Source organism: Catharus ustulatus, chromosome 17 (assembly GCF_009819885.2).
Source record: "Catharus ustulatus isolate bCatUst1 chromosome 17, bCatUst1.pri.v2, whole genome shotgun sequence".
In the NCBI taxonomy this organism is placed as follows: domain Eukaryota; kingdom Metazoa; phylum Chordata; class Aves; order Passeriformes; family Turdidae; genus Catharus; species Catharus ustulatus.
In genome coordinates, this window is record NC_046237.1 from 3,054,803 (window position 1) to 3,066,598 (window position 11,796).

The 11,796-nt window shown below is 38.2% G+C and overlaps 1 protein-coding gene across 1 annotated transcript; it reads right to left on the bottom strand.

Moving 5' to 3' along the window:
• Nucleotides 1-728: 728 nt before the first annotated feature.
• On the bottom strand, nt 729-11,083 carry CTCFL (CCCTC-binding factor like). The gene is made up of 9 exons (XM_033075222.1): nt 10,937-11,083; nt 9,638-9,851; nt 7,889-8,059; nt 7,086-7,219; nt 5,356-5,476; nt 3,976-4,125; nt 3,164-3,324; nt 2,264-2,384; nt 729-1,129 (listed from the first exon to the last, which is right to left on the bottom strand). Exons 1-9 carry the CDS (start codon nt 11,081-11,083, stop codon nt 1,002-1,004), a joined length of 1,347 nt encoding a protein of 448 aa, XP_032931113.1. The 3' UTR covers nt 729-1,001.
• Nucleotides 11,084-11,796: the final 713 nt, after the last annotated feature.

Below are 11,796 nucleotides of genomic sequence, written 5' to 3' on the forward strand. Positions count from 1 at the left end.
TAATTTTTAAGAGTTAAACCCAGTAGTTCTTATAACCTAAGGAAAGTTAGAAAATTTGACAGTTAAATTTTTTTCTGATTTTTAAGTATACTATAAACATGAACTTTACTAAGAAAACATAGTTGGGCTTTATTGAAGAGCTAATTAAAATCAAAGTCGTGGGAGTGGTTTGGATCTGGTGCTAAATGGAGGATCACAAACTTAGAAGGGAACATTTGCAAGGCTGGTTAAAGGAAGGATAAAGAAAACAAATCCCACTTGCATTCAAAGAGAGTCAGTTTAAGGTCACAGAAGGTTTTACATTCCCAGAATGAAGGGGTCCTCCACACTTCTCTGTCACCCTGTTCCATTTTTGTCACACAGTTCTGTCTGCCCAGCTACCTGAGCTGAGAAAAACTCAGACAAAAGATTAATTTCTAATTACCAGTAGTATGAGGCATAAAAATGGTGCTTTTCCACAGAATTGTGTCATGCATTCTATTGCATCATGAATTTGATTAGAAATTACAGTGTTTGCAGAAAGGAGATTTAGTAAATGTACCTTGGACTAAAAAATCATTGCCTTTCATGTGCTGACCTCAGCAAAGCATGAACACTGAAATTCAGGCAGCTCTCAGTCATACTGAGGGATAAATTTGCCTCAGATCAGTTTGCAATTCTGTGAGTAAAGTGGAGACAAGCAAATGCAAGGGGAAACAACCCATCCATACTTTAAAAAAAGACTCTGAAGTTAGCTGCTTTTCCCCATTCTGTTATTACATGCATGTAATAAACCAGGTGAAAGTTGCCTCTAACTCTCCCACTTTGCAAAGGTATTTTTAAGTTACACAGTAGAAACTTCAGCAAGAAGAAACATGAGCACAGAAGGGCTTCAGCAGCTTCCAACCAGCAGCTTTTCCACCTTTCTAATTGAAGTTCCACACTTTGAACTGCTCAGTTACAAGGGAACAAGGAGGATCAGTCTGTTTGAGCATTATTTGTCCATCATGTCCAGGATCCACTTAATGAGTTGCTTCTGTTCTGTGCTCCCTCAGAGTTGCTGTTTCTGTCCCACCTAAAACAGGAGCAATCTCACTGGCACAATGTTCATTTTTCACAGTAGAGTCATCTTGGAATGATTTCAGGGCAACTTTGAAAAAAAAAATAAATTAAATGTTGGGATGATTAACCAGAAAGACAAGTAAATATCTCAATAAATTTAACAAGTATGCAATTTAATTTAGTGGAGAAAATGCTGCCAGTATGTAACTACAGCACATCTTTTATCCTGCACTTTACTTGGGGAATGAATACATCTTCAGTTGAATATTACATTATAAGCCATGTTACTGAGGTTGGTATTCTCATCAGAGCAAAACTAAGCATTTTTAAACTGGAAATTTAATTATCATATGCATCCTTTTTCTTTTTTTAATTATTAGCAACAGCAAGTCATTGACAGTCCCAGTTTCACAAGTCATCATCTGCAAAGCCACACTGAGGATCCCACAGGCCCCTTCAAGTTGTGCAAGTGGACAGTGATATATAAATACTTGCAAATGTCAGTTTTGGGGGAAAACCTGGAACAGCAGAGAAATTTCTAGGTTTTGTGTGAGTCAATTAATGAACTGAATATTTGCATGAACAACATCTGAGGATACATTATCACAGCTCTAGAAAAACAAGCTTTCAGATGAAGGTATTTACAACAAAAAGAAATTGTTTGCATGTAGGAAAACATTAATAAGCAGCAAAATCTAATTACTGCAAAAACATAAACACTGCAGCTGAGACACTTCTCTCTAACCATACCATTACAGCCTCACCAGTGAAAACAGAAGTGTCAATGCTAATGTAAACTCAGCTGCTGATATATATTCATCAGATTCAGAGTAGCTCCAACATTTCTTCTTTTCACCACATCAAGTTTTCTCAGCGCAGATACAATCTGATACACCAAAAGGTGAAGGTTTAGGGACACCTGGGCCTAAGATGCATCTCTATTCTTGTCTCTCACTTCAACAAAATCATCTGAAAGCACTGCTAAAAAGGGAGTTTAGGAACTCGATTGCAGGAGCAGGGAACAGCCCAGGCTGGTACCTGTGCAGTGACCCAACTCACATGACAAGAATTTAGGACACACAATAAAGCCTATTCTGAAGTTTTCCTCCACTATTAGCTTCACTGTGAAACAGTAATTAGGCAGCAGGGAAGATTCACTGCCTTAGCCTTTTAGTCTTGATTCTAATTTACATGATTAAATTCTGACTTAGTCACTGATTACCTTCTGGCTTAGCACGCTTCGGGTTCTCATGGATTTTATTTTTGCCTTTGCTTCCTTTTCTGGGTGTAGCAGTTTTTGCCCTCACCAATCCACAATTTTCAGCATGCTTACACATATTACTCTGTTAGCATAATGAAGAACAAATATATCAATCAATTATTAATCTATGTAAGCAATTTAACACACGTAAAGCAAATATGGTTTGACAGATAAATTCTGGAACACTAAGTGGAAGACTGACTTAGTTAACAACTTCCATAAAACTCCTGAAGATTTTCCAGAATATATATTAAAATTCTGCTTTAAAAGAACATTGCCATTTGGTGTGTATAAAATAAAATTTATCATTTTCTGGTTCCTGGATAAGCAATAAATTTTTACATGTAAAATCTGTATGTGGGAAAAGGGTCACATTTACTTTAGAGTGTGCACAGTTAACCCAAAATGAGAAAATGTTCTCATTGCATATGGTTTTGAAGTGAATAATAATTTCTTACTTTCTTTGCTGAACTGGTCCTAGCTATCCTAAAAGTACTCTTTAAAAGAAATTTTTAAGTTCAGACCAAATTTATTCTGCATCATTGCAGAAAATCACATTTCAGGCTCAAATACTAAATTTTGTTCTGTATCACAGCATCCCTGAAAGTGACTGCTCTTACTTTTTACTTCTAAGCAGTCCACGTACAAAAGATTTATCAAGAAGACAGACTCATCCTTCCAGCATTTCAATGTCACTGTTTATTTGTGAAGGATTTACCCTGGAAATAAGCACCACTACACTATTTTAGTTGGACTGCACTCACAAAAGTTTTTATTTTCTTAAGGTAAATACAACCCCAAAGCCAACTGTGCCTCGCCAACACCACCAGAGGAAGCAGCACTTCCCAGGAACTGAAATACCTGGCTACATGTGCAGCTGCACTGAGCACATCTGAATCTTTTCTCATTCCTGTGAGTCTTCCTGTGCTGGAGGAAAGCGTAGCGCTCGTGGAAAGCTGCCTCACAGTCCCTGCACTTCACTGCCTCTTCCATGTAGGAATGCAGATTCCTCAGGTGGACACCTGGACAGTTATTTAAAACAATTCATTTTAGTGTCAAGCTTTTTATTTTCAGAGTTTTGAGCAAGAGCTGGATTGTGTATAACCCTGAGTACGGCAAATCTTGTAGAGGAAAACTCCGTGCTCTCTGCAGTAGGAGTAAAATAGAAAATTAGTTTAAGATTAAACAAAAGCTGCAGCAAGATATTGTAACTTCCCAAATAAATCATGCAGTTATAAGCCTGAATCTTACTGATTTCAGTAGAAATCGTTTAACAAATCAAATACTTAGAAAAAATCCAGTTTTAATGCAGCATTTTCATGTATTTCTGGAAACTTAAAATTCTATATAATTTTGTTGTTACTGGTCAGCTCTGTTGCTGCCAACTTCTGAAAAAACAGAAGGTCACAGTGCCACAGGTCACAAGCAAATGGAAAAAAAAAAAGGAAAAAGCTAAGTATTTGCTACTTTTCATTTTAAACAAATTAAAGCATCAACCACAAGATGTCACCACATCTCCTTGCAGGAGGAACTTACTTGTAAAACTACAAATACATTTTACTTAAAATACTCGGTGATAATATCAAGTCAGCTATGACATATTTTGTGAAAATTAGAGATTTCACCTCTACTTATCCCTATATTTCATTTTCAGTGTTTTCCTTTAAACTCACCCAAATCACTTTTTCTGGAAAGGAAAGTACTACAGTGGGGACATTGGTGTTTTGGCACATTTTCTCCATGCTTCTGTAACATGTGGATTTTCATGGTACCACTTTGAGTGAATCTGGCTTGGCAAACGTAACATTCATAGCGTTTTTCACCTATTAAAAAGAAATTAAAATAACATATGCTTAGAAACTCTACTTATTTGATATAAACTCAAATTCCCACAGAATTCAACATCCATGTTCTAGCAGCACGTTTCCAGATCAACCAAAAGTTAATATTAGTTGACAGTGCACGAAAGGACAAACAAGTCTCCAGAAGTTTACATAAATGATTGCAACACAAAATCTTGGCTTTCCTGAGTCCACAAGTCAAACTGCTGAAGCATAAAGCCATTCATATAATTCTAAACTAGGAATCAGGAATTATTTTAATTATCATCTGTTCTTCCTTGAATACTTCATGTACAAAAATGCAGAATTATCTTCAAATATGCAAGGAGAGAAAGTCAACAGAAGTAAGTCATTATAAGAGTTACACACCAGCAGCCATTGATAATGGTGGGAAGGGAAATAAGGAAATTATTTTCTTGCTTTTCTTCCCTCAAAAGCCACATCAGGTGTGACTGTCATTAAAAATTACATAAACACTGGCACCTGGCACAGCTTTGAACCAGCCCCAGACTGGTTCTGTGGAAGAAGTCCCTGCCAGTATTGGGTAACACTCTTGAACTCTTCCAGTTGGACTCTTGTGGTTCACTTCGATATAATTAATTCCATTTAATTGCACCAAACTGTCTCAAGGTATGAACCAATGCATGACAAGTGGAGATATTTGGAAAATTTGATTCAAACCACACTGTCACACTCTGATTCAACGTAAAACATTAATCAGAGCACAAATTACTCATCATAACTGAGCCAAGTTCAACCCTGAAGTATAGGATTGACACCCACTGCCCCTGAGGTGACTTGCATGTTACAAAACTATGACAAGAACACACTGCTTTCAATATTAAAGCAATTTAATTCTTTGTTGACCAAATCAGTTACTGGGAATCTGGGGTCACAACAATATCCATGTTCTGAACAGATATTTAAAAATCTCTCATAGATACCTCTCCATGTAGAATGAACTAATTGACAAATAAAAGTGACAATTTCACCCACAGAAAATGAAATATTTTTCTAATATAAAAGAAGTTTAGGAGAAACAGCAAAACTGGGCTTCCAACTGCCAAATCCAGAACACTGAAGGAGAACATGTTTTTACTCCAAATCACAAATAAAAAAAGGGCTAATTCTGAGGCTGAAAGGAGATTGCTCTAACCCTATGAATACTGAGGAGCAGAGGCCCTGGACTTGCTCCCTACCCCAGAATCCTACCAGTGTGAGTTAACATGTGCCTTTTCAGTTTGTAGGCATCTTTGCTTGCATAGCTGCACAGGTGACAGGGGTAGGGCCGCTCTCCCGTGTGCGAGCGAACGTGGCGTCTCATCTTGCTGGCCTCAGACAAAAATGAGAGAGATTTTCTAAAGTAACATCTACATTAGAGACATATTTAATTAAAATATAAGCAATTTTATGTACTATACCTACTGCAATTTAAAACATTGCATTAATCCCAGAATTAGCACTCTCCCATCCGTGTTTTCCCTGCACAATCAGCCTGGTTTGGTTTTTGGACACTTCTGTACTCTTTCCCCATATTATCTTACTTCCATATTTAGTGCTCACATTAGCAAAACATTAAATTTTATAATAAGAACAAAAAAGATAAATTTTTAAAGAGAAGTTACCTATTACTGTCAAGCTACTTGGATTTGCCAAACATAAAATTCTTTGCAAACACTCAGGAAAATAAATGAAAGACCAAACTCATTATCCAGAGTCTCTTCACCTTCAAATCCCAATGAACCCCTTAGTTACAAAGTTTAATTCAATCCTACTTTTTTATGCTGCTTTTCTGATATGTTCTACATAAATATTTTAGGTATGTGATTAGGAGTTATCAAATGTTCAGTTCATCCATTTATGAACACAATGAATGAATTCACAGCTAGATTCCTTCAAATCTACACCACTATTCACTTAAATAAAATTAAATATGACTGTCAACCTTTGCTACACAAAAGTCAAATAATGTGCATGGCAGTACTGGAGAGCTCCTTTCGCTTTCTTCATTCAGGTAAAGCTTACAGGGATGAGAGTTCTGTAACAGCAGTGAGTGCTGAGTAGCTCTTTATTGAAACAAGGGAAATAAGAGGGTAATTTAATACCAGCTGTCAGGGTTTTTAAAGATGTAAGCTATGAAAAATCTAATTATTAAGATAAGGTGCATGGAATAAAATTCAGGATTGCTTACAGCTTTAGATCTGGACACAGCACAAATTCAGATATTGAACATCCACTAAATTGTGACAGTTATTCAATCACAGGTGCATTTCTGAAAGCCTGTGCACCCAAATCAGTTGCAATTTCCAAGTGTACCCTAAGCAAACTCTAAGGTATTTTGTTCTTGATGAAGAACATTCTAGTCCTGGGAAAAAACCCCAAACATCATCAAGTATATAAACACAATACATGAACTTTTTAGATATTAGCTGGTATTGTCCTACAGTACATGGAATGTAGAGTATATAGACCAAGAAAGCTTTAGTAGGACCAAAATCACACAAACACATTGTCAAGCAGCAATTTTAGCATAACAAGAGACAAAAAGCTCTTAAAATGCAACTAGCTAAAAAAAGCCCTAAATAGTTGTTTGAATATTAATTTGGAGCAACATATTTGCAAATACTAAATGGACAAAGTAAGGGTTCCAGGAATTCAGGTTATTTGTTCCTTCTTTTCAGGATGACGGGATGAAAAGATGTGGATTTTAATGAAATGAATAGAAATTAAATTAAATTAAATATGAAATATGAAATGAAATGAAATGCATGGCACCACAAGCTGCAGCCATCAGCCACCTTGCAGTAACATAACAGATAAACACAATCCATCAGTGTGTCTGAGGCCATCAGTGGAGCTTGGCTTTCTCATGGTTAAAAATCTGGATAAAAAATTGTATGTACATTGAAATCCTCCCAAAAGACTCATAAGACTGTACTTACTTCTACACTGGAGTATTCACATATTGTGCACTTGAAAGGCCTCTCCAGAGTGTGTTTGTACCTCCTGTGTCGTGAAAGCTCCCCTCGGGTCACAAAGGCTGTGTCACACTCACTGCATTTATGGGGTTTGTTCCCTGAAACAACACACCATGAGATTTTTATTCAGCACTCCAGCAATGGGATTTTTCTGCCTTAAATCAACATTTTTTAATATAATGTTTTCTGATATTCTGATTTTTTTACATACAATAAATCATAAGATGATTTGGGTTGCAAAGGACCATAAAGTTCCATTTTGTCCTGCCATGGGCAGGGACACTTTCCATTAATCCAGTTGCTCCAAGCCCTGGTCAACCTGTCCTTGTCACTTCCAGGGATGGGGCAGCCACAGCCTCTCTGGGCAGCCTGTGCCAGAGCCTCACCACCCTCCCAGGAAAGAATTTCTTCCACATATATGCACACAAAAAGTTTGTTATAAACACAATTTATCACTTTGCTCCATATGTTTATTTAGCAAAATGAAAACATCACAGAAAATTCTATTCTGCATGTAGGATTGAAGCACAGCTGAAGTCACTGTTCAGCTGACAAGAATTGTTAGAATGGTTCTTAACAAAATAAATAGATACATACATAGAGATTTCCTACAGACCATGTCTTTTCATTGTGGAGCGCCAGAGAAAATCAGAGGAATTTCTGAGCATAAAATGATCACAGAACACAGCTCTAAGGCAAAGCCACTTGCCTGTTAATTCAGTTTTGAAGAATGCATGTGACATGGAGCATTTTCAAGCATGAGGTACCTGTGTGTGTGTTCACATGGTTGTGCAGCAGAGTTGCTGTACGGAACGCCTTTGGGCAAAGGTGACACATGTGACGTTTCTCATCTGAATGGGTTTTCAAATGACGCCTGAGACTTGATAACTTGACTGAGGTGAATGTGCAGAAAAAACAGTTGAAACACTGTTTTTCTCCTGTTGGAACAAAGACGCATTTACACTGTACATGCCACAAAATAATGGCTTCACTTTTTCAAAAAACCAATTTCTAAAGAGTCCCTCTAGTCTGGGTAAAACTGCTTCAAACTTCTACATCAATGGATTCATTAAGACTTAAATGATTTGCCCCCAAAATTGAGTTATTTGTTAGTGATACAGTTTAGAATCTAATCCCAGGAAACCCAACTCCTACCCTTGCTGTCACCCCCAAGACAACATGAGAATCCCTCTCTCAATACCATCATTAAGACTTACAACCTGTGCAACAAACTTCTTGACAACAACTGTGTAATTAGCACTAAGAAAGGTTATGAAAAGATTTGGAAATGGAAGGTTAAGCTATTCCCAGCTTTCTGATGCTCCTGAATCTGTAAAGTGCATATTAAAAAATCATGATGTGAAAGCCTCTTTAAAATTACCGGTTGAATTTGAGAGGAAAAAATCAGTTCATTGGAGAAGTCATGGAGTAATGAATTTCTTTTGAGAGTAACAAGTTAAGATTAAATGTGCAACACTTTCAGTTATGAAGAAGATTTGAAACTGTGAAATGGCAAATACGTCACATTTTAAGAGTCTTTCCAGAACAGTTGTCTCAGCTCCCAAGTGTGCTCTCTGTAATGATTTTCATGCTGAGACCAAAATGCATTTTATACAATGCTTTATACCACACAGAGATGTGCAGATAACACTTCACTTCAGTAACAGCAAACAAAACCACTTTATTGTCATTTATTCATTGTGGATTCATGCCCACACAAAGAAACATTGTTAGCTTTGTTAAAACTGCTCAAATGTGCTTCCTATAAAGGCTGTAACTGAAACAGAGGACGTTAACAATTTGTATAGCATCCACAGAGAACCTCAGCCAAGATACCTTAACTTCCAGATACAACATGCATTTACAGACTCAACATCATTGATGTCATCCAATTTTTACAGTACACACACAGTTTCTAGGGAAACAGATGCTTATCTGTTCTCTTCTGAGTCAGTTCTTAACTTCTGTAAAATACTTTTAGGTTCCTAACATCATAAATCAGCCATTTTCTGTTACTCTTATTTAGATTCTGGGAAAGGCTTTACTGACAGGTATTGGTTGATAATTGCCCACCAACCTCTGCTGGCAACGTGGAACCACTCTAAGCTCAACCATAAACCCTCAAACAAGCACAATTTGAAGTTGAATGAGCGAATCAAGGCACTAAATAAATTACTAGGTTTATTCAAAGGCACTTATACAATATTAACTTTGAAATCTCCCTGGAGGTTTCAAATACCACACACAGTTCAAAAGACCATTAATTTCTAAATGCCATCCAAAATGTCTCTCCTAAACTCAAGGCAGATGACATCAGCCTGAACAAGATCTTCAGGCACTTAGGGTTGAAGGTATTATTTTTTCTTCCAGATATCCACAGAATGTTAAGACTTAACCTAATCTAGACTTAACAATTACTACTGTGAGTATTTAATGTAAAACTTCAACCTCCATTCAAAACCTTACTTAACATGCCCTATCTAAAAATGAGCTACAAAGATTATTAACTTTTTTACCTTTTTCTTGATGGGCAGCACAAGCCTCAAATTTTAGATTCTTGAGATTCCTTACAACTGTTTGTTCTGATATTCCTGCAGTTGGATATTCCTGCTCTTTACTTTCATTGAATAAGTCTGGCAAATCATCACCCCCTTTGCAGCTCTGACTCTTTGTTTCCCCAACAGTGGAAAAAACTTCCTTTCCTTCCCCCTCTTCAGATGGGCTCAGTTGCTGGATGTTATTTTCAAATGCAATGGCATCATTATCTCTGTCAATCTATTTCAAAAAAGAATGTGTTTTACAACTTTCTCAATTAAAGGCAGTCGCTAGTGGCAAATCAACTGAGCAGTCAACAAAATGCAAACCTCCAATTCATTCTGATTTTCAGTCTTACATGTGATAGACAAAACTGCAACAAAAACTTTGCATTTAGCATACAGCAGCCTAACTGGTTAGTTACAATTAAGTAAGAATAATTACTAAAATTGTGCCCTTCCTCTTCAAAATCTTATATAAAATTTCAGACCATCATTTTAAGATTGCAGCACTGAGAATACAGAAACTCATATATTTATTTTTTGAAGAAAAGATTTAAAATTTCATTTCAGTTTGTTTACCTTTTAAAAGAAAATGAGAAGTATGCTCTGGTTTTTAACAAATATAGGATTTCTGCAGGCTAATTGGAATGCCTTCTTTGCCAAATATCAACTAATCAGGTTGTGATACTTCTTGCATTACCCAGATTAAAATATGGCAATATTACCTACCTCAGAAATTATCTAGTGATGCATGAATTTTATAAGAAAAAATAGTATTTTATTGTAAAGCCAATATAATATCTAGCACAGAACAAACAGTAATGTTTGCATGCCCTTTTGAATAAAGTTCATTTCAAATGGGGTTGTATTGCATACCCAGCTTTGACAACAACTGCAGGATTGAACTAATTGAATTAAGGAGAAAAATGGAAATTCTGTAGTGCCACTTCAGAGATGGGGGCTATCAAACCAAATAGTACTAAACTGGTGAACTAAATTCAAAATTTGTTGAAATTTCAACCGTTAAATATCATCTCAATATAATTTTGATAATCTGGGTCTCTTTCAACTCAGAATATTCTCTGAATCTAGAAAGTCTAAACTTCTTGTTTGTCCTTTTAAAAATGAGATGAAATTATAAAAAGACGTACAGGGGTCTGGATACTTAAGCCCAACAAATCTGAATAAATAATACTAGTGCCTCAGTCAGAACCAATTCAGTGTGCGAGTTGAAGCTAACATGGAACACCATATCTCTAATTTCACCTTATCCAGAACTTTTACCTCCATCAGGATTGCGTCTGGTGGTTTCTCTGTCACCTTGCTCTCTGCACTCTTTTCTTGCCCTTCTTCTTGCAAAATATGGATCTGTGCCAGCTCCAAGTCATAGAACACGCAGATGCCCTCCTGCAGGCTCAGGGCCATGCTCGGGGACAGCACAGCCTGGCCTGGCCCTGGCAGCGCTACCCGCCCGGCCAGGGCAGCAGGGCCCTGCGGTTCTGTCCTTGTCCGTTCCTTTTCACACACACTGAGCGCAGCCTTGGCCTTCTTCACCCTCCTGAGGAGAACAGGCAGGGCCCTGCGGGTTCTGTCCTTTTCCCTTTTACTTTCGCCACACTGAGCGTAGGCTTGGCCTTCTTCACCCTCCTCAGGACACAGGGCAGGGTCCTGTGGGTTCTGTCCTTGTCCCGTTCCCCTTCACGCACACCGAACGTAGCTTTGACCTTCTTCACCTTCTTCAGAAGAACAGGCAGGGGTCAGCGGGTTCCCCTTTACACACACCGAGTGTAGCCTTGGCCTTCTTCACCCTCCTCGGGAACTTGTCCGCACTGCGCTCTCAGCCTGGCCTCACCACCCTTCCGCTGCCGGCCTTGGTTGTCCTGCAGCCCTAAGGCCCCACACGCTACTGCACGATCCTGTTCGAGGTTAAACGAGGGCAAACCATGGGCGTTCAGGATCAGCCCTGGCCCTGCCTCACCCCCTCAGAGCTCCTTGCCTTGGTCTGCCCTGGCCCAAGGCCCCTCATGGCCACTGCGGGCCGTTCCCCCATGGGGAGATGGGTCCCTGCGGGCTGTTGGGCCATTGTGCCTGGGCCACCCCTTGAGGGAAGGCGGCAGGGAAGGGGCTCAGCACCTGCT